The sequence below is a fragment of the Mobula birostris genome, chromosome 12, assembly GCF_030028105.1.
Source record: "Mobula birostris isolate sMobBir1 chromosome 12, sMobBir1.hap1, whole genome shotgun sequence".
Lineage (NCBI taxonomy): Eukaryota > Metazoa > Chordata > Chondrichthyes > Myliobatiformes > Myliobatidae > Mobula > Mobula birostris.
This window is the reverse complement of record NC_092381.1, coordinates 5,159,851-5,183,636: the sequence shown is the minus strand read 5'-3', so window position 1 is coordinate 5,183,636 and position 23,786 is coordinate 5,159,851. Positions and strand designations below refer to the sequence as shown.

The 23,786-nt window shown below is 46.8% G+C and overlaps 1 protein-coding gene and 1 long non-coding RNA gene across 2 annotated transcripts in view; one reads left to right on the top strand and one right to left on the bottom strand.

Moving 5' to 3' along the window:
* Positions 1–13,380, bottom strand: part of LOC140205726 (uncharacterized) — a 50,420-nt gene extending 37,040 nt beyond the window's left edge. The window contains exon 1 of the long non-coding RNA XR_011887960.1: positions 12,805–13,380. This is a non-coding gene — a long non-coding RNA (uncharacterized lncRNA). The remainder of the gene's footprint in view (positions 1–12,804) is intronic.
* Positions 13,381–14,042: 662 nt separating this feature from the next.
* ccn1 (cellular communication network factor 1) lies at positions 14,043–21,339 on the top strand. Its single transcript, XM_072273273.1, has 5 exons — positions 14,043–14,267; positions 14,754–14,964; positions 16,172–16,531; positions 17,918–18,090; positions 19,720–21,339. Exons 1-5 carry the CDS (start codon positions 14,217–14,219, stop codon positions 20,020–20,022), a joined length of 1,098 nt encoding a protein of 365 aa, XP_072129374.1. The 5' UTR covers positions 14,043–14,216; the 3' UTR covers positions 20,023–21,339.
* Positions 21,340–23,786: the final 2,447 nt, after the last annotated feature.

Here is a 23,786-nt window from a genome sequence, read left to right as displayed (position 1 = left end):
GTGACCAATACTCTTCACAACACGTGTGTCAGTGACCAATTAATACTCTTCACAACACATGTGTCGCTGAACAATTAATACACTTTACAACATGTGTTACTGAACAATTAATACTCTTTACAATGTTGATTGAGGGGTAACTATTAGCCTGGCCAGTGAAGACACAGCTCCTGCTCCTTCTCACACTGCCTGCTGTGATGAAACTAGTGAACAGTCCTCAGTATGGTAAGATGGACTATTGACCTCACAATCTAACTTGCTCTGATCTTGCACCTTATTGCCTACCTGCACTGCAATTTCTCTGTAACTGTAACACTTTATTCTACATTCTATATTCACTTTCCCCTTGTTCTACCTCAAGCACGGGTGCAAAACGAGGATTTTCGTTGTACCTCAGTGCATGTGACAATTGTGTGGCACAGTAGCTTGACAGTTAGGGCAGTGTTCAGGGTTCAATTCCCATCGCTGTCTCTGAGGAGTTTGCACGTTCTCCCCGTGACTGTGTGGATTTCCACGGCTGCTCCTGCTTCCTTCCAGATGTACTGGTTATTAGATTAATTGGTCACATGGGTGTTATTGGGTTGTGCAGGCTTGTTGGGCTGGAAGTTCAAAGTTCAAAGTAAATTTATTATCAAAGTACATATATATCACTGTACACAACCCCAGGATTCATTTTCTTGTGGGCAATCATAGCAAATGCAAGAAACACTATAGAATCAATGAACGACCACATACAACAGGGCTGACAAATTACCAATGTACAAAAAACAACAAACTGCACTAATGCAAAAAGAAGAAAAAAGAAATAATAATAATAATAATTACAATAAATACAAGCTTGATCCAATCTTAGAGTCAGAATAGCACAGATGGGTTCCACTTCCCCCCAGTTGCCACATGGGGGGCCACTGTTCCAATAACAGTATCTTCAGATTCAGTGAGGGTCATGACCTTGGTGCATCTGAATTCTTCCACGAGACTTGCAATTGGTACTCCCAATTTGCCGTTCCTGTACAGTACAACAGACTTAAGCATTGTGGATTTCCAAGCCACTGTTTCACATATGTGCTGATCACTCTTTCGAGCTTTTCCACCTTGTTGATGGGGATTTCATACACTTACATAAATCAATAAATGAAATATACCAGAAATACATTGAATTAAAAGAGGAAATTGAAAGACTATGGAACATGAACACAGTATAAATTGTCCCAATAGTAATATCTACGACTGGTATCATCACTAAAGTCACTACACAATAGTATTAAACAATTAGGGCTACGCAGTAAAAATTAGGGCTACATAAATTTTCAAAAAGCCACAACACTAAACGCCACTAGAATAGTCCGAAAGTTCCTAGTAATTGACAAAGGAGTGTGCTTAGCTAAGCTCTAGGTTTTACCAGCTTCAGCTGAAAAAAAATAGAAATAATAATAAATAAATAGGCAATAAATATTGAGAACATGAGATGAAGAGTCCTTGAAAGTGAGTCTGTAGGTTGTGGGAACAGTTCAGTGATGGAGTGAGTGAAGTTATTCCCTCTGGTTCAAGAGCCTGTTGGCTGAGAAGTAGTAATTGTTCCTGAACCTGGTGGTGTGAGTCCTGAGGCTCCTGTACCTCCTTCCTGATTGTAGAGGGATAATAATTGTTCCTGAACCAGGAAGGGCCTGATACTCTAAATAAATAGATAAATAGATAAAATAACAAAATGTGTGTGTTGTTTGGATTTCCAGCATCTGCAGGTTTTCTCTTGTTTGTGAATAAAATTATCAACCTATTTTCTAATTTGCTATGATGAGGCTGTCAGGGCAGCTGTGGAGGCTTAGACCAGATAAGGAAAATAAACAAAAGACAGATGTTATAAATCCAAAATAGCATGCTGGAAACACTCAGCAGGTCAGTCAGCATCTGTGGAGAGAGAAACAGGGTCAATGTTTCAAGTCCAAGAACTTCATCAATACCAGGAAAGAGAAACAGAAAGCAAAAACTTCCCTTCTCTCTTCGTCCTCCTTTGCATGACACTTGGAGTGCTGTGTTCAGTTCTAGTCACCTTACTATAGGAAGGATGTGGGAACTTTAGAGAGGGTGCAGAGTTTGAGTGAGCTTGGGAGTGATGGATGGGAGATGACTTGATAGATGTGTATAAGATGATAAGAGGCATGGATCAAGTGGACAACCAGGGACTTTTCCCAGAGAATGACTAATACGAGGGGACATCAATCTAACCCTTCCCTCCTATATAGCCCTCTTTTTTTTCTATCATCTATCAGCCTATCTAAGAATCTGTTAAATGTCCCTAATGTATCTGCCTCTACCACCACCCCTGGCAGGATATTCCACGTACCCACCAATCTATGTAAGAAATTTACCTCTGCAACTATCCCCCCATACTCTCCTCCAATCAAATTAACATTATACCTTGTCTCTGGCTATTCATTCCATCTATGCCTTTTATCGTAGCCATTAGTCTTGCGAGACCATGGATCTGCGCCTCCAGGGTGCAGGCCTGGGCAAGGTTGTATGGAAGACAGGCGGTTGCCCATGCTGCAAGTCTCCCGTCTCCACGACAGCAATGTTGTCCAAGGGAAGGGCATTAGGACCCATACAGCTTGGCACTAGTGTCGTCACAGAGCAATGTGTGATTAAGTGCCTTGCTCAAGGACACAACACATTGCCTCGGCTGGGGCTCAAACTCACAACCTTCAGATCGCTAGTCCAATGCCTTAACCACTTGGCCACGTGCCCACATTATTTTATACGCCTGACATTACTGTCAACTCCCCCTCACCCACATACTGGGACAATTTACAATGGCCCAATCTTCAAGGAGAATGGAGTTGAAACTAATAATAAATCAGCCATGCTGGAATGGTGGAACAGACTCGATGGGCTGAATGGCCCAATTCTGCTCCTATGTCCTGTGGTCTTATGGTTGGGAGTCTGGAGCAGGATTTGAACCCACAAAGTTCTGGCTCAAAGGTAAGGCTGTGACACCTCAGGCACAACCACAAAACCTCTGAGACATCAACACAGCCCAGAGACAGGGATGGACATTTTCTTTACATTCATTCAAGGAGTGTGGGCTTCACTGAGCCGGTGTTTATTGTCTGTCCCTAGATGTCATTGAGAAGGGGTCACTGAGCTGCCTTATAAACGCTTGGTTCAAGAATGCTGGGTGGAAGACAAGCCAGATTATGTTCGCATGCGGCTGCACTAGTGCGAGATGAGGAACTGCTGCATTCTTGTCCTTGCAGAAACATGGCTCCAGGATGACATCAATCTACAGGCCATGACACTCTGGGACTTGGGCTGGGTTTTTTTTGTGACTCTATGTTTTTCTTCTATTGTAACTATATGTGCCTTGTGCTACGTCTGACTGTTGGCCCCGAGTTTTGCACCTTGGCCCCAGAGACACGCTGTTTCATTTGCCTGTCTTCATGAGCATGTTTGAATGGCAATTAAACTTGAACTTGACCTTGAACCACTGCAGTCCTTAAGGTGTCACAGGGAATGTTTTGACCAAGATGTTCATTATGTTTCTGAAATTGTCACTACATTCCTGAAGAGGGACTAAAAGTCCCACCTGAGGTCAGTGGATCACCTAGTATATACAGCAACTGTAATACTTCACTAGAACGGTTCCAGTGGAAATACTTCCAGAATAAAATGATACATTTGGCACAGGGTGTATGTGTCACAATAATGTGGACTATAGATTTATTGAGCATGCCGAGAAGAAAATGAATCTCAGGGTTGTATATAGTGACATATATGTACTTTGATAATAAAATTTCATCTGAACTTTGAAATCCGTTAGTCAGGTCGACCATGGATGTTGTGTCCTCATTGTCTAAGTCCAATCACTACACAAGCCAGGTCTGTAAGATATGGAGAGCAAGCTGTTGCCCACATAGCAGGCCTCACCTCTCCATGCAGCAGATGAATCCAAAGCAATGGCAGAGACCGATACAATTTGGCACCAATGGTGTCGCAGGAGTTGCCAGTCAGCATTGAACTCAACCTACGACTGCCTTAGGGACTCCAGATCTGGGTTTTTCCTCAGGGTTTACTCCTGAAGCCTTCCCCGTGAGTGGGTGCAGCCGCAAAGCGGCGGGGGTTTGAGACCAGAGTTCTCCTTCTCCTCGATGAGCTGCCAACCACGGCTGACGAGCCCCACCTGCCTGGTTTTAAGATGCCAGTAACCCACCTTTGCCCCTTCTCCTGTCAGTAGAACGGGTTCCTCCGGGTTTAGTAGCTAGGCCACATGTGAAGTCCAAGAGCCAGAAATGGCACATTTCTTTAAAAGGTGTAGAACAGAGGATATTTCCAACACATCGAAAACAGAAAATAGAGCAAAGAACAGTTCAGTACAGGAACAGGCACTTCGATCAACAATGTCTGTATACAACAGAACATAAACAGTACAACCCTTCAGCCCAAAACGTTTTGCCGATCTTCTAACCTACTCCACGATCAATGTAATCCTTCGCTCCCACATAGCCCTCCAGTTTTCTTTGCCTATCTGAGTCCCTTAAATGTCCTTAATGTGTCAGTCTCTACCACCACAGCTGGCAGGGCGTTCCACACACCCATCACTCTCAGTGTAAAAATTTATCCCTGACATCCCCCTGTACTTTCCTCCAATCACCTTAAAATTATGCTCCTTGTATTAGCCACTTCCACCCTGGCGAAAAGTCTCTGGCTGTCCACTCTATCCATGCTTCTTGTCCCGTACATCTCTATCAAGTCACCACTCATCCTTCTTCTCTCCAGAGAGAAAAGCCAAGCTCACTCAGCCTATCCTCAAAAGACACGCTCTCTAATCCAGGTGGCATCCTGGTAAATCTCCTCTGCACCCTCTCTAAAGCTTCCACATCCTCCCTATAATTAGACAACCAGAACTGAACACAACACTCCAAGTGCTGTCCAACCAGAGTTTTATAGAGCTGCCACAATATCTTCTTTCTTATCACATGTTGTGAGAGTCTCTGTCTCCAGCCACTCAGGCAACCACCACGGGTGAAAAATTCCCCTTCAGATTCCCGTTTAGAATCCTGAAAGTTGAATTAGAATCAGGTTTATCATCACTGACATACATAGTCATAGTCATACTTTATTGATCCCGGGGGAAATTGGTTTTCATTACAGTTGCTCCATAAATAATAAATAGTAATAGAACCATAAATAGTTAAATAGTAATAGGTAAATTATGCCAGTAAGTTATGAAATAAGTCCAGGACCAGCCTATTGGCTCGGGTGTCTGACCCTCCAAGGGAGGAGTTGTAAAGTTTGATGGCCACAGGCAGGAATGACTTCCTATGACACTCTGTGTTGCATCTCAGTGGAATCAGTCTCTGGCTGAATGTACTCCTGTGCCCAACCAGTACATTATGTAGTGGATGGGAGACATTGTCCAAGATGGCATGCAACTTAGACAGCATCCTCTTTTCAGACACCACCGTCAGAGAGTCCAGTTCCATCCCCACAACATCACTGGCCTTACAAATGAAATACGTTGTGAAAGGTGTTGTTTTGTGGCAGCAGCACAGTGCAATGTATAAATATTACTATAAATTACAATGCAAACAGAAATACAAATAGTGCAAAAAGACAAATACCAAGTTAGTGTTAGTGGGCTCATTGTCCATTCAGAAATCTAATGGCGGAGAGGAAGGAGCTGTTCCTGAAACATTGAGTGAGTGTCTTCAGGCTCCTGTAGCTCCTCCCTGATGTTAGCAATGAGAAGAGGGCATGTCCTGGATAGTGAGGGTTCTTTATAATGGATGCAACGGTCTTGAGGATTTGCCTTTTTGAAAATGTCCCCGAAGGTGGGGGAGGCCAGTGCTCGTGCTGGAGATGGCCGAGTCACAACCGTCTGCAGCTTTTTCCGATCCTGTGCATTGGAGCCCCTATACCGAACAGAGATGCAGCCAGTCAGAATGCCCTTCAGAGTAGATCTGGAGAAATTCACCAGAGTCTCTGGTGACATAGCAAACCTCCTCAGACTCATACCACTAACATGTCCTCTTTGCGAGTGCATCAATATGGATAGATAGATCTTCAGAGTCACAGAGTCAATACAGCACAGAAAATGGACCTTCAGCTAAACCCATCCACACTAACTAAGATGTCCTTCCAAGGTGCTCCCACTTCCCATGGTTTGACCCATATCCCTCTAAACCTCTGCCTGTCAAAGGATCTGCTGGTATACTCGGGTACATTGCTCAGCCTAATCTGCTTCCCTAGCTTTCAACCAGCTCAGTTACAACACAGTAGTTTAGTGTAGTGCGATCACTCGAGTCAAGTGCGATATTCCTCGAAGGGGATATTCCCTTAGTGGAGAACACCTGTGCATGACTTTGTTTAACGTGGGGAGGCTGATGCACAGGCACCCATCACGTGGTCCTTGACAGATTGAGATCAAGGATCAGGGTCCAGTGGCGTTAAATGTAAGGTGACTGGGAACCCTTCACTGCTGTAGCCATTGTGATAGAGAAACACAGAAATATAGAAAACCTACAGCACAATACAGGCCCTTTGGCCCACAAAGCTGAGCTGAACATGTCCTTACCTGAGAAATTACCTAGGGTTCCCCATAGCCCTCTATTTTTCTAAGCTCCATATACCTGTCCAGGAGTCTCTTAAAAGACGCTATCGTACCCGCCTCCACCACCACCGTTGCCGGCAGCCCACGCACTCACCACTCTCTGAGTAAAAAACTTACCCCTGATATCTCCTCTATACCTACTTCCAAGCACCTTAAAACTGTGCCCTTTTGTGGTAGCCATATCAGCCTTGGAGAAAAGCCTCTGACTATCCACATAATCAATGCCTCTTATTATCTTATTCACCTCTATCAGATCACCTCTCATCCTCTGTTGCTCCAAGGAAAAAAGGCCGGGTTCACTCAACTTATTCTCATAAGGCATGCTCCCCAATCCAGGCAACATCCTTGTAAATCTCTTCTGCACCCTTTCTATGGTTTCCACGTCCTCCCTGTAGTGAGGCAATTAGAACTGAGCACAGTACTCCAAGTGGGGTCTGACCAGGGTCCTATATAGCTGCAACATTACCTCTCGGCTCTTAAACTCAATCCCACGATTGATGAAGACAAATGCACCTTATGCTTTCTGAACCACAGAGTCAACCTGTGTCGCAGCCTTGAGTGTCCTATGAACTCGGACCCCAAGATCACTCTGATCCTCCACACTGCCAAGAGTCTTACCATTAATACTATATTCTGCCATCATACTTGACCTACCAAAATGAACCTCTTCACAGCTATCTGGATTGAACTCCATCTGTCACTTCTCAGCCCAGTTTTGCATCCTATCAATGTCCCGCTGTAAACTCTGACAGCCCTCCACACTATCCACAACACCCCCAACCTTTGTGTCATCAGCAAATCTACTAACCCATCCCTCCACTTCCTCATCCAGGTCATTTCTAAAAATCATGAGGAGTAGTGGGTCACAGAATAGATCCCTGAGGCACACCACTGGTGACCAACCTCCATGCAGAAAATGACCTGTCTACAACCACTCTTTGCCTTCTGTGGGCAAGCCAGTTCTGGATCCACAAAGCAATGTCCCCTTGGATCCCATGCCTCCTTACTTTCTCAATAAGCCTTGCATGGGGTACCTTGTCAAATGCCTTGCTGAAATCCATATACACTACATCTACTGCTCTACCATCATCAATGTGTTTAGTCACATCCTCAAAAAATTCATTTGGGTTCATAAGGCATGACCTGCCTTTCACAAAGCCATGCTGACTATTCCTAATCATATTATGCCTCTCTAAATGTTCATAAGTCCTGCCTCTCAGGATCTTCTTCATCAACTTACCAACCACTGAAGTAAGACTCACTTCCCTACTCCCTTTCTTGAATAATGGTACAACATCCGTAACCCTCCAATCCTCCAGAACATCTCTCGTCCCCATTGATGATGCAAAGATCATCGCCAGAGGCTCAGCAATCTCCTCCCTTGCCTCCCACATTAACCTGAGATACATCTCATCTGGTCCTGGTGACTCATCCAACTTGATGCTTTCCAAAAGCTCCAGCACATCCTCTTTCTTAATATCTACATGCTGGAGCTTTTCGGGCCACTGTAAGTCATCCCTATAATTGCCAAAATCCTTTTCCGTAGTAAATACTGAAGCAAAGTACTCATTAAGTGCCTCTGCTATTTCCTCCGGTTCCGTACACACTTTTTCACTGTCACACTTGATTGGTCCTATTCTCTCACATCTTATCCTCTTACTTTTAACATACTTGTAGAATGCCTTGGTGTTTTCCTTAATCCTGTCTGCCAAGGCCTTCTTATGCCCCTTCTGGCTCTCCTAATTTCTTTCTTGATCTCCTTCCTGCTAGCCTTATAATCTTCTAGATCTCTATCATTACCTAGTTTTTTGAACCTTTCGTAAGCTCTTCTTTTCTTCTTGACTAGATTTACAACAGCCTTTGTACACCACGGTTCCTGTACCCTACCATCCTTTCCCTGTCTCATTGGAACGTACCTATGCAGAACTCCACGCAAATATCCCCTGAACATTTTCCACATTTCTTCCATACGTTTCCCTGAGAACATCTGTTTCCAATTTATGCTTCCAAATTCCTGCCTGATAGCCTCATATTTCCCCTTACTCCAATTAAATGTTTCCCTAACTTGTCTGTTCCTATCCCTCTCCAATGCTATGGTAAAGGAGATAGAATTGTGATCACTATCTCCAAAATGCTCTACCATTGAGAGATCTGACACCTGACCATGTGTCATCGTCTTCCACCAGCTCTTGGTTGAATCATTCTTTATCTAGAACCTCCCCCTTACCTTACTGCCAAGGGTGACCCTACCAGGAGCTAAATTCCAGACGGCATTGCTCTGGGGATCTGAGGAACTCACAAGCCTCTCCACTGTGATAAGGTGAAGATCCTCAGAGAAGTACAACAGATTATGTTGTACCATCTCTCTTGAAATGTTTCCTACTTCTGCACGAACAAGCAAACAGAAGTAGGAGGAGGCTACTTGGCCCTTCAGTTCTGTCTCACGGTTCAATTAGACCATGACCGATCTGCCCCAGGTCATCTCCCTAACCAGTTCCCCATAAAAGTCAAAGTCAAGGGCACCATGGTAGTCTGGCAGCTCAGCCTGTCAGAGCTCAGAGTTCAATTGCAGTGCCATCCGTAAGGAGTTTGTACGTTCTCCCCGTGACCACGTGGGTTCCCTCCCGCAGTCCAAAGATGTACCAGTTGGTAGGTTAATTGGTCATTGTAAACAGGGCTAGGGTTAAATAGGTAGGCTGCTGGGTGGAGAGGCTTGAAGAGCCTGTTCCTCACTGTATCTACGTAAATAAATAACATTGATTGTCATCGGCTCAAGTCCCTGGATCCACAGGTGCAATGAAAACCAACAGCATCACAGGGCTACAGAGAGCCTCAGGTCAGCAACAGTCACAAGAAAAACAAAAGCTAAACAGAAATCATACACAATTTTTACAAGACGGAACAGAATTACAATAAAAAGTCTATTTTAGTGCAAAGCGGTCATAGCATTCTAAACTCTAATTTGCCAGTAGTTTCACGAACTGAATGGCTGAAGGGAAGTAGCTCAAAGTTCTGAGCAAGGGGCATGCATGTCACTGTATACAACCCTGAGATTCATTTTCTTGCAGGCATCTACAGTAAATCCAAGGCTGCACCCAACAGGATGGACAAACAAACAACAGACTGTGCAAATACAAAAGAAAATGAATAATAATAGTAAATAAATAAGCAATACATTTAGAGAACATGAGATGAAAATCCTTGCGAGTCCTAGATTGTGGAAAGATTCAGTGATGGGGTGACTGAAATTGAGTGAAGTTATCCCCTCTGGTTCAGGAGCTTGATGGTTGAGAGGTAATTACTGTCCCTGAACTTTGGTGGTGCGGCTCCTGTACCTCCTCCCTGATGACAGCAGCAAGAAAAGAGCATGGCCTTACCAGCTGTTTCTCAGTCTGGTGGTGTGGGTCTTCCGACTTCTCTGCCTCCTCCTGACGGCACCTGTGAGAGGATGGCATGGGCCGGATAGTGGGGACCTCTGATGAAAGACGTTGCCTTCTTAAGGCAGCGCCTCCTGTAGATGTTTCCGATGGTGGGTGGGGGGGGGGGGGGGGACGTGCCGGTGATGTATTGGGCAGAGTTCACTGCTCTCCAGAGCTCCCTTATCTTCCTGCAGTGACTGATCTTTCAGAATCAGATCAGGTTTAATATCACTGGAATATGTCATGAAATTGTTGTTTTGTGGCAGCAATATATTGCAATACATAATTTTGAAACTATAAATTACAATAATAAATATATATAATTAGTGCAAAAACAATGAGTTAATGAGTTCATTGTCCGTTCAGGAATCTGCTGGTAGAGGGAAGAAGCTGTTCCTGAATCACTGAGTGTGTGTCTTCAGGCTCCTGTAGCTCCTCCCTGATGACAGCATTGAGAAAGAGGCAGGTCCCTAATGGTGAGGGTACTTAATGACTGATGCCACATTTTTGAGGTTTCACCTTTTGAAGATGTCCATGATGTTGTGGTAGCTAGTGTCCATGATTGAGCTAGCTAAATTTATAACTCTCTGCAGCTTTTTCCACCCAAACACAAATCTCCCTGGTGATCCAATCTCCACACCCCGTGGGGTGGAGAATTCCAGCGATTCACCTCCCAAGAATTCCCCACAACCCCCGTTTGATCTCCCATCCATGTTTTTGACCTCTCTCTCAGGGAAACCGCCAGTTCATGACTCATTCTCCTCTCAGGCTCGGCACTGACGGGTTCTCCGCATCGTTCTAGGGCTTCAGCACTGACAACAACCTCACTAATCTCCACTGCGCCCTCGCCTTCCTGCAGCCTGGGGTCCCGAAACGAAATGCTCACAGTACTTCATCTGTTTGTTCGGCCCTTGCTGTTTGACCTCCCTGCGTTTGGATTCTGTCTCTGCCGACCAAAAAAAAAACCCTCAAAGATTCATCGCTCATTCTTTCCTTGCGTTCTATGGCTTTCAACCTGTCAGCAACGCCGCGAGTAGAAGCGCTGCCAGGGTCCCGGGTTCGATCCCGACCCCGGTGCTGTCTACCTTTGTGAGATGTATGTGTGTGTGTGTGTGTGTATCATCAACAAGGTACAGGAGCCTCAGGGCCCACACCACCAGGCTCAGGAACAGATATTACCCCTCAAGCACCAAGCTCTTGCACCAGAGGGGATAACTTCACTCTCCCCATCACTGAACTGTTCCCACAACCTATAGACTCACTTTCAACGACTCTTCACCTCGTGTTCTAGAAATTTATTGTAATTTATGGTTTTTAACATTATATATTGCAAGATATCGCTGCCACAAAACAACAATTTCATGAGATATTCCAGTGATATTAAACCTGATCTGATTCTGAAAGATCAGTCACTGCAGGAAGATAAGGGAGCTCTGGAGAGTAGTGAACTCTGCCCAATACACGTCCCTCCCCACCATCGGAAACATCTACAGGAGGTGCTGCCTTAAGAAGGCAACGTCTTTCATCAGAGATCCCCACTATCCGGCCCATTGTACCTTCTCACAGCTAGCACCGGGCAGGAGGTACAGAACCCTAAAGTCCCACACTACCAGATTCAAGAACAAGAAAGTTCCTGTTCTCTCGTTCCTGCCGTCAGGAATGAGCTACTGGAACCTCAGGACCAGCACCATCAGGTTAAGGAAGTTATTACTGTACCTCTCAATCATCAGGCTCTCGAACCAAAGGGTTCACTTACTAGTCAGTTCCCCATTCCAGTCACTCCACAACTAAATATTTTCACATCTGTAAACATTTCTTCAGGGAGACGCGGACAATGCCTAAATATAGAGCGGACTGCGAAGATTCTACCAAGGTCTGACAGCCGGAACAAGGATGTGCTTATTTGGAAATTCCTGCTCGTCTGTTTCTGGGAGTTATTTTACAATGGGACATCAGATTCTCAAATGAAAGCGGCGACTAGACTGACTGCCGAATCTCGCGTCTTCAGCCGCATATTTTGTGTATGTGTCTGTGTGCGTGGTGTAACTATTCTGACGGGGTATCTCTACCAAGAAACGATAATCCTTCTCTTTGACTATTTTATAAATCTTTCTCTCACACGCACACAATTTCTCTCTCTCTCTCTCTCTCTCTCTCTCACACACACACACACACACACTCTCACAGACATACACACAGACACACACACAAACATATACACATACACACACACAGACACACACACTCTCACAGACACACACAGACACACAGACATACACACGCACTCTCAGACACACACATACACATACACTCTCACAGACACACACACATACACACACATACACTCTCACAGACACACACACTCTCACAGACACATACACACACACAAACATACACACACACTCTCTCACAGACACACACAATTTCTCATACACACACACTCAAACATATACACATACACATAACATCAAACATACACAAACACATTCACGGAAACATACATACACACACAGACACACACACAGACAGACATACACACACACACACACACACACACACACTCGCATTGACACTTTCCCGTTACTTGAAAACCAAGAACGAAATTTAACCGCAGTGTCAGGTACAGTATAGCTGACACATCTCCCTGGCTGCTGTTCGACCACGGGACATCATCCCTCCATCGCGCCCCGCTGCGCAACGGGCTTCCGAAAACATCTTCAATATTGTTGTTGGAAGTCTGCTCCTTCAACAGTTACAGCTAAAAAAAAACTAAATTACCTCAAATTCCACGGGCGTCTGACAAATCCACGGGGTCGTTGGACCAGATGAATGTGCTCAGATCTTTAACTAATCACGCACTTTGCGGATCAGTCTGATTTAGGACACCGAATAGAGGCTCGGGAAAGAGCGTGCGTACAATTCCTGTCTGGTCTGCTGTGCAGAATCTTCCTAGAATCTTAAGCAAAGCTGTGACTTTACACATAAAAGAGAATCACCGTGTAGTTCCAATTGCAGAGATGCGACCCACACCATTGAAAAGGGAGTCACTTCAGAAGGTAGTATACGTTCTCAGGCAGTTCTCCTTGGAAAAACTGAATCGTCTCAGAATTTATAAATGCAAGAGATTCTGCAGATGCTGGAAATCCAGATAAACACACACAACACACACACACGCGCACACACAATGCTGGAGGAACTCAGCAGGTAAGGCAGCATCTATGGAAATGAATAAACAGTCGACGTCTCGGGCCGAGTCCTTTCACCAGACCTCTCAGACTTTTCCAGGTCAGACATGGGTTAAACCACGTTCCCCTAACTGGGAGTGAAAACACAAAACAGTGTCGCTTTCAGAATTACTGTGACTCCCCCCCCCCCGCAACTCTGTCTCCCCGTCAATAAAGTTCCCCAAAAAGACGGGATTAAGTCTGGGAACCCTACACCAAGACCTCTGCTCAAACATGAATGAAAACCTTTTTTAAGCAAAACAAAACACACATATACACATTCCCTCAAAAAAAAGTTTTGAGATGTCAACAATATTTTGTGGTCGAGATGGCAGTCGAAAAATGTGGAAAAGAGGAGATTTCTGCGTTACCAAATATGGGAATAATGTTACCTCGTGGAGGATAATTCATCTGGAATGTGTTAAAACGGATGCGGGCAAAGTGTACGGGGCGGGAAGAAGATCTAATTCTCCCAGTAGTGAATACGAAATGGTTTGTATATATTCTATTATGCAATCTTCAAAGCATGCTGTGTGCCCCCTCCCTCCCTCCCTCCTTGCTTGCAGACTCCCGTTGGATGTGTCCAAAAGTGATGTGTGGTGTTTTCATTGGGGAGGGAGGGAGAGGGAAGAGCGGAACGGCTCGGATTATTTTTCTCTGCCGCTGTAACCGGGGCGGTGTCTGTGGAAAACCCGCCGGAGACATTCCTGAAATTGTTGGTGAGGTGCCCTGAGACAGAGGTTTTTGAAGGGGGGTGGGGTGGGGAAGGAGAACGTCAGCCGAGAGGACGCCAGGGAGGCTTATATAAGGCTAAACGCGCAGCGAGAGACTCCAGACTAGCAGAGAAGCCGCAACTCGAGCCGGAGTCGCTCGCTGACATTCTCAATCACTCACACTGACTCCACGACCGTCGCCAGCCAAGGACTCGCTGAGGAATTAAAGGCTTCGCTCCCTTCTCTCTCCAGAATGATCCACTGTGTAGCTGTCGCTGTCCTCCTCACCCTCTCCCTCGTTGAAGTAAGTCGCCTGGTTTGCAGACTTTTAATGTCTGTGTCTATATTATTTTCTTTTGCGAGCCCTGGAGTAATGTCCCGTCCTTGGTGGATGGGGTCGGACTTCCAAATCCTACCCGGAGGCAGGGTCTCGACCAGGAACATCTCCCCACGGGTGCTGTCTGACCCGCTGAATCCCTCCACCGGCTGGTTTGCCGCTCCTGAGTCCAGCACCACGCGTCTAGCACGGGGCGGGAGGGAGGGGCCGAGCGGCCATCCTCAAATGCGGGGTAACGTTTACGAGTCGAACCGCTTTGGTACTGTGTGTGTGTGTGTGTGTGTGTCAGTGACTGTGTGTATGTATGTCTGTGAATGTGTGTATGTCTGAGTGTGTGTGTCAGTGACTGTGAATATGTGTGTCTGTGAGTGTGTCAGTGAGTGTGTGGCGTGGGGTGGGGGTTGTAAATCCCGTTGCCACGTTGAGCCTGACTGATCCGCGATGTTTCCACAGGCCGAACTGAGCTGCGGACCCGAGTGCCGGTGCCCCCAGGAGCCGCTGTGCGCTCCCGGGGTCAGCCTGGTTTTGGACGGCTGCGGTTGTTGCCAAGTCTGCGCCCGGCAGCTGAATGAGGACTGTAGCAAGGCGCTGCCCTGCGACCACTCCAGAGGCCTCGAGTGCAACTTCGGCGCCAGCCCCAGCGCCCAGCGAGGGATCTGCAGAGGTAAGAGGGAGGACCGGCCCCACAGTGATCCCCCGCCAACACTTAAAACCATGTATGGTTCTGCTTTGGTCACGGACTGGCAGTGAACAATCCTGACTTCACTCGTGTGGAATGCAATTCAGCTCTTTTCCAACCGAAGACACAGGAGACGGCAGATGCTAGAACTCGGGGCTAAGAAAACAGGAGTGCTGGGGGCGGGGTGGGGGGGGGCAGACGGCGTCTCCTGAGAGGAGGGGGAGTACAGCCCATGTTTGAGAGGGGAACTATCAGTCCAGTTAGTCGGGGAGAACTTCGGGCAGATGGAGTACAGTGTAGGGAAGTGTACTGTCATGCACTTTGGTAGAAGGAGTAAAGGCACAGACTACTTTTTAAACTGGGAGAAAATTCAAAAATCTGAGGTGCAAAGGGACTTGGAAGTCGTTGTGTAGGATTCCCTAAAGGTTAACTTGCAGGTTGAGTGGTGGCAAGGAAGGCAAATCCTCACTTCAAGAGGACTAGAATATAAAAGCAAGGATGTGATGCTCAGGCTTTCTAAAGCACTGGTCAGACTGGAGTTTAGAAGAATGGGGGGGCAGAGAGAATCTCATTGAAACCTGATGAATATTGAAAAACGCAAACACGAGGAATTCTGCAGATGCTGGAAATTCAAGCAACACACATCAAAGTTGCTGGTGAACACAGCAGGCCAGGCAGCACCTCTAGAAAGAGGTACAGTCGACGTTTCGGGCCGAGACCCTTCATCAGGATATTGAAAGATCTGGTTAGAGTGGATGTGGAGAGGATGTTCCCAATAGTGGGGAGTCTAGGAATAGAGGGCACAACCTCAGATTAGAGGGACGTCCATTTAGAACAGAGATGAGGGGAAATTTCTTTAGCGGGGGGTGGGGGTGAACCTGTGGAATTCATTACCACCACCTGTTGTGGAAACAAAGTCATTGGCTGTATTTAAAGTGGAGGTTGATAGGTTCTTGATTAGTCAAAGATTATGGGGAGAAGGCAGGAGAATGGGGTTGAAAGGGATAATAAATGGCAGAGCAGACTTGATGGGCCGAAAGGCCTTTCTGCTCCTATGGCTAATGGTCTTATGGAGACTGAGCAGGAGGGGAGGGGACTCTGGGTGGTTTTGGGTGTGTGGGGAGGGGATCTTGCTCTCTGCCGCTTTCCCCCTCACTTACATACCTTTGTGCCTCCCCCTGTGTTTCCACAGCCAAGCTGGAGGGTCGCCCCTGTGAGTACGGCAGCCGGATCTACCAGAACGGCGAGATCTTCCGGCCCAACTGCAAGCACCAATGTACCTGCATGGACGGGGCAGTCGGCTGCCTCCCCCTCTGCCCCCAGGAGCTGTCGCTGCCCGACGCGGCCTGCCCCAACCCCCGTCTGGTCAAGGTTCCAGGCCGCTGCTGCGAGGAGTGGGTCTGCGACGCGGGCAAGGCCCGGCGCAGGGGTGAGGCTGAGACCGGGCGGGGCATCCTCAGCCAGGAGACGGCGGTGGAACTGTGGCAGGACCAGCCGCGCTACAACAACCAGCTCCTCTCTCTGCTCAAGAAGACGATGAAGGGGCAACCAGGTGAGCACAGGTGTCGGGTCAAAGTTCAAAGTAAATTTATTGTCAAAGGACATGAGATTCATCTTCTCCCGGGGATGAGGACCTCGGAGCTTCTGATGGCAGTCCTGTAGCTCTGGTTTTCACAGGATAGGTCTGCTAGCCCCATGGCCATCACTCCTTTCGTAGTGGCCTATGGCAGAGTTAAGCAAATTAACAATAATCAATAAATACCGAGAATATGAGATGAAGAGTCTTTGAAAGTGAGCCCATAGTTTGTGGTATCACTTCAGTGATGGGGCGAGTGAAGTTATCCCTTCTGGTTCAGGAGCCTGATGGTTTAGGGGTAGTAACTGTTCCTGAACCTGGTGGTGCGAATCCTGAGGCTCCTGTGCCTCCTTCCTGATGGCAGCAGTGAGAAGAGAGCATGGCCCGGGTGGTCAGTCTGCCTTTGTGCCTCTGACAGTCGGTGGAGCGTCCAGTTATTGCTCCTCTCCTTCACTCACCCTGTGACCTTTCCCCTCACCCATACTCCCCTGCTCCAGTGAATGTGCTGCCCCCCCACCCCCATCCTCATCCCCAATCCTTGCACTCGTGTCAGATCCTGGAAGGGAAAATTCTCTCAATCCTGCTTCCAAACTGTGGAAAAGAGCAAAACATCTCCGTGAGGTAAATTGGAAAGGTTAGATCCAGCATGGTCCTCCTCCATGTGATGGCTAGCATAATGCTACTACAGTGCCAGTGACTGGGCTATAATTCCTGACGCTGTCTGTGTGGGGTTTGCACGTTCTCCCCGTTTGCTCCACGTGCTCCGGTGTCCTCCCACGTTCCAATGATGTACGGGTTAGTAGCTCAATTGGTCACATGGCAGTGTGGGCTCGTTACCGTGCCAAATCTCCAAAAATAAATCAATCTATCATAGACGTGTATGGATTAGTGTTGCGGACGTGCCTATGTTGGTGGTGGAAGCATGGTAACACCTGCACATCCACGGACTGAGTTATTTATTTTATTTAGAGATACACTGTGGGTCAGGCCCTTCGAACCACACCGCCCAGCAACCCACCGATTTAACCCGAGCCTAATCACAGGACAATTTACAATGACCAGTCAGCCTACGAACCAGTACGTCTTTGGAGTGTGGGAGGAAACCAGAGCACCCGGAGGAAACCCTCATGCACGTGGGAATGAACGTACAAACTTGCTTACAGAGGACGCCGGAATTGAACTCTGAACTCAGACGCCTCAGGTTGCAATAGCGTCACACTGACTGCTATACTACTGTGGCGCCCCGCGGGGTTGATTATCACAAAGCAAAAAAATTTCATTATACTGTATGTTCAATGTACATATGACAAAAAAATTTTCATTCCCCATGTGTCTACATTCACCTGCCTTCTTTGGTTGTAGCTTGGAGACCCAAGTGCTACGTTCAGACAACGGAGTGGTCGCAGTGTTCCAGGACCTGTGGGGTGGGTGTCTCCACCAGGGTCACCAATGACAACCCCCAATGCAAGCTTCGGAAAGAGACCAGACTCTGCAACCTCCGGCCCTGCCACCAGGTTGCCCTTCCTGACCTCAAGGTGAGACCCTCGCTCTCCTCCTCCACCTGTGCACGTACACTCGTGCAGCGGGTAGAGTCCCTGCCTCGTGTGGTGCCAGGGACCAGGGTTCAATCCCGACCTCTGGCGCTGTCTGCGTGGAGTTTGCACGTCCTCCATGTGACCGTATGGGTTTCCCGCGGGTGCTGCTGTTCCCTCTCTTGTCCCGCAGACGTGTGGGACGGTGGGTTTCGCTGTCAATCACCCACAATGTGTGGGTGAGGGGTGGGAGCGGGGGAGAGTGAAATGGGATCAGTGTAGGATTGGTATCAACGGGAGGGTGATGGTCAGTACAGACTCAATCTTCCAAAGGGCCTGGTTCCATGATGTTTTACTCCCCACGACTGTCGGAGCGAGGCTTGGAGGGATATGGGCCAAACACGGGAGACTGGTACGAGTTTGCTGGTCATAAATTCATTGGGCCAAGTGGCTGTAACTTCTCTCTGGGTTTTATAACAACAGAATTTTATATTGTTTACTTTTTGTGGGTCTCGGTACAGTGAAAGGTTTGTCTTGTACTGTTCATGCATATCAGATCATTACACAGTGCAGAGGCAGAACAAGATAAAGCAGTAACAATGCAGAATGAAGTGTTATACTTACAGAGAGAGTGCAGTGCAGGCAGCCAACAAGGTGCAACGTAGATAGTGAGGTCCAGACACCATCTCATTGCACTAGAGGACCCTTCAATAGTCTGATACAGTGGGATAGAAGCTGTCCTTCAGCCTGGTGGTACGTGCTTTCAGGTTTTTCTCTCTTCTCCCACTGGGCAGAAGATACAATTTCTAGGGTGGGTGGGGGTCTTTGATTATGCTGGTAGTGGGAATTGTAGGCATTTTTATTGAAAACCTGGTTAGACCACACTCGGAATATTGTGTTTATTTCTGGTCACCTCATTTACAGGGAGGATGTGGAAGCTTTAGAGAGGGTGCAGAGGAGATTTGCCAGAAAGCTGCCTGGATTAGAGAGGGTGCAGAGGAGATTTACCAGGATGCTGCCTGGATTAGAGAGGATGCAGAGGAGATTTGCCAGAAAGCTGCCTGGATTAGAGAGGGTGCAGAGGAGATTTACCAGGATGCTGCCTGGATTAGAGAGGGTGCAGAGGAGATTTACCAGGAAACTGCCTGGATTAGAGAGCATGTCTTATGAGAAAAGGTTGATTGAGCTAGGGCTTTACTCTTTGGAGGGAAGGAGGATGAGCGGTGACTTGATAGAGGTGTACCAGATGATAAGAGGCATAGATAGAGCGGACAGCCAGAGGAAGGGTGGAAATGGCTAATGTGAGGGGGCATAATTTTAAAGTGATTGGAGGAAAGTATAGGGGAGATTTCAGAGGCAGAGAGTGCTGGGTATATGGAACGCGCTGCCAGGGGTGGTGGTCAAGGCAGATACATTAGGGACATTAAAAAGACTCTTAGAAAGGCACATGGGTGGCAGAAAAGTGGAGGGTTATGTGGGAGGGAAGGGTTAGATTTACCTTAGAGTGAGTTAAAGGACTGGTACAACATGATGGGCTGAAGGGCCTGTACTGTGCTGTTTGATGTTCTATATGCAGTTTGAATTGCCAAACAGCCAGTTCATGTACTTTGCTTTCTTCCTCCCCCAATACAGAGAGGGAAGAAATGTTTTAGAACGAGGAAGTCAAACACAGCGACACACTTCACCTCCGCTGGCTGCAGCAGTGTGAAGAGGTACCGCTCCAAGTACTGCGGCTCGTGCGTGGACGGCCGCTGCTGTACGCCCCAGCAGACCCGCACGGTCCGAGTGCGCTTTCGCTGCCCTGATGGCGAGACCTTCACCAAGGACATGATGATGATCCAGTCCTGTCGCTGCCACTACGACTGCCCCCACCACAACGAGGCCTCCAGTCCTTACGTCATGCTGCACAACGACATCCATAAGTTCATCGATTGAAGCCCCCCCCACCCTGCCGCCATCTCTGGTGGGCACGAGGCAGGCAGCAGAGGCGTCCGCCTTTTCAGTGAGAGGGACACCACCAGCAGGAATTTATCCTCTCCCATGGTTATACGGACACCAGTACAAGTCAGTAAGACTGGGTGGTTGCCTCTAACTGTGCACTCCTGTCTCCCCGTCAGTGAGCGCAGACAGTTGGGATGTTTAAGGCTCTTAGAGTGTAAGACCAAGAGACTTACGAGTAGAATTAAGCCATTCGGCCCATCGAATCTGCTCTGCTGTTCGATCAAGGCTAATTTATTTTCCTTCTCAACTCCATTCTACCCGTAACCTTAAATATGCCTAATGACTCAGCCTCCAAAGCCATCTGTGGCAGTGAATTCCACAGATTCACCAGCCTACCTGGGTGGGGGTCGCTTTGGCTTGGTAGTACAAAAGGGACCAGGAACGGAGGTGAGGGAAATGTTACAGCAATTGTTAGACTGTTACTTATTCCTATGTGCACTGTGCATTAATGCCCTTGGGGGCAACTGAGACTGAGGGGTGGGTGAACCCTCAAGTGTTAAGTTGAAGCTTCAATTAATTGGAGCAGAGAAAAAGCTTCATATTGGAGCATAGCTTACTCACTTTTATTGTTCTGATTGTAACAAAATGGTGTATATTCGTATTATTATATAATGTCTTATTGTGTACTCTTAGCAACCCATTGTGTCCTCTTATTTACTAAAGCCCACCACCCCTAGACTGTAGGCTGCCGACAGCAGCTCACCAGAGTCCTCTGTTCTGGGCCAGCCTTTCACCCTGTCTCCAGGTGTAGCCTATTCTCTAGGCGAAGGTCTGTCCGCTCCCAGGGATGAGATCTTTGGAGCTTCTGTTGGCGTTTCTTTAGATCTGGGTTTTTAACGGGACGGGGTTGCTAGCTCCATGCCCGGCCCTCCGCCGTTCACAGCCGGACTTGGGACTGTCCATGACCGAGTTCATCGTGTCGTGTTTAAGAAAAGAACCCAATGGTTTTGACTAGAAAGTCGAACGAAGTTGTGAGTTGCCAGGCAGCGAGTGAACAGCTCACGTTATTCTCTCGTGTGGGTCGAACAGCTCACGTTACATGGCAGCGAGAAGCCAAAACTGTTTGGAGTTCTGCTTTAGCACAGAGGAAGAAATCGGTGATGTTAAATCCTGCGATATATTCATTGAATGTTGCATTATTTATCGCACATGTAGCAGATACTATCGGGTAAAAAAAAAAGTCGTACTGGAATTAAATGTACATAGATTTAATTTTTTAAGGAAATTAAACGATTTATTTATGGAACTGAATTTTGTTGCAAGGTGATTGTTTCTTTGGAAGTTCAACCCAGTTGTAAGTCATGAAAGTGAGAGAAATTAAGTAAAAGGAAAATTAAATGAGATGTTTGATTTGGTTGGGGTCTTACTGGTTCCAATATCAGGTATCATTGGATACTGTTGGCAGGACTCTGAACGAAGGAACGGGAACCACCCAGGACTGTGGTGTAACACATAACAGACATATATACATATATGCACTCACGCAATCACTCAAACGGACCATGTGATAGTTTAGTGGTTAAGTTACTGGATTACTAACCAGAGGCCTGGGACCAGTGATCCAGTGACAAAGAGTTCGAATCCTCCCCGGGGAATTCAGATCCCACTAAATACATAAAGAGTGTGTATGAGAACCTCCACCTGGTTCAGGGGTATCGTTCAGCAGAGAGCGAGAGAGACTGGACCTGCTGTGTGGATAGCTGATAGTGAACCCTTGTGGTTCATTCTGAACTGTCTTAGTTTAGTCCCAGGTTTGGACAGAACATCTACACTACCAGTGACATATTCCCAAAATAGCAACACAACTTTTTTCACCAAAGCTTTAAAACAAGTATGGCCTTTCACTGAAGTCCTGGTTGATCTGTGACTTAATTCCATTCACCTTCCTCAATCATTAGTCAACTAAAAAAAACTCATAACCTCATCTTAAAATTAACAATGAGTCCAACATCAGTTAGGAGAGCATTAATGCATAGCCGGGAAATGGCACTGGTGGCCAGGAAGGCTCTAGAACGGGAAGTCAATGCTGCCCAACACAGCCCACTCACCATCAAAAACACATGTACCACGACTTTATCATTGCCTGTCAGTTGCACTCCTGTGCAGAGCGTCATTTCATGGACATACAATCAATCAGTGTACATAAGCTATCCTTTGTATTTATTGTACTTTATTATTATTGTGTTCTTTATCTTACTGTTTTTTAATGCTGCATTTGGATCTTCTCCACCATTCCAACATGGGTGATTTATATTCCCTCTCCACCTCATTCTCCTGCCTTCTCCCTGTAACCCTGGACACCCTGACTAATCAAGAACCTAACAACCTCTGCCTTAAATGTACCGAATGACTTGGCCTCCACAGCCATTGGTGGCAATGAATTCCACATATTCACTGTCCTCTAGCTAAAGGAATTCCTTCTCATTTCTGTTCTAAGGGGACATGCCTTTATTCTGAGGCTGTGGCCTCTCTAGACTCCCCCACTGCAGGAAACATCCTCTCCACATCCACTCTATCAAGGCCTTTCAATATTCAATCGGTTTCAATTAAATCTCTCCCCCCCCCCATTGTTCTGAACTCCAGTGACATATAGGAAGGAAGTTCTCCCCCAGCTGTGTCAAGGAATGCGGTGACTAAGAGCCACCTTTCAATGAACTCCTCCAAGGGATAAATGCCGCCATTGTTTACACTAGGAGGGAGATCCTCAAGCAGAAAACATTTAACTCAGAATTATCGCTTATTGGCACTTGAGTCAGGAAGGAAATCTCGCAAATATCTTGGTAATTTGAGAAATTCTTGCATCCAGCCAGACACAAAGAAAAGGATATGGAGGAACTATAGTCATAGTCATACTTTATTGATCCCGGGGGAAATTGGTTTTCACTACAGTTGCACCATAAATAATAAATAGTAATAGAACCATAAATAGTTAAATAGTAATATGTAAATTATGCCAGTAAATTATGAAATGTCCAGGACCAGCCTATTGGCTCAGGGTGTCTGACCCTCCAAGGGAGGAGTTGTAAAGTTTGATGGCCACGGGCAGGAATGACTTCCTATGACGCTCTGTGTTGCATCTCGGTGGAATGAGTCTCTGGCTGAATGTACACCTGTGCCCACCCAGTACATTATGTAGTGGATGGGAGACATTGACCAAGATGGCATGCAACTTACACAGCATCCTCTTTTCAGACACCACCATGAGAGAGTCCAGTTCCATCCCCACAACATCACTGGCCTTATGAATGAGTTTGTTGATTCTGTTGGTGTCTGCTACCCTCAGCCTGCTGCCCCAGCACACAACAGCAAACATGATAGCACTGGCCACCACAGACTCGTAGAACATCCTCAGTATCGTCCAGCAGATGTTAAAGGACCTCAGTCTCCTCAGGAAATAGAGACGGCTCTGTCCCTTTTGTAGACAGCCTCCGTGTTCTTAGACCAGTCGAGTTTATTGTCAATTCGTATCCCCAGGTATTTGTAATCCTCCACCATGTCCACACTGACCCCCTGGATGGAAACAGGATGGTGATATTGATAGAGAATCAATATCCGGTTTATTATTTATTTAAATTTAGAGATACGTACAGCACGGAGCGGGAGCCAGTCTTTGGGCTCTGGGAGAAAACCAGAGCACCCGGAGGAAACCCACGCTTTCCGTGTGGTGGTTGTTCAGACGCGGCGGTCCGCGGACCCGA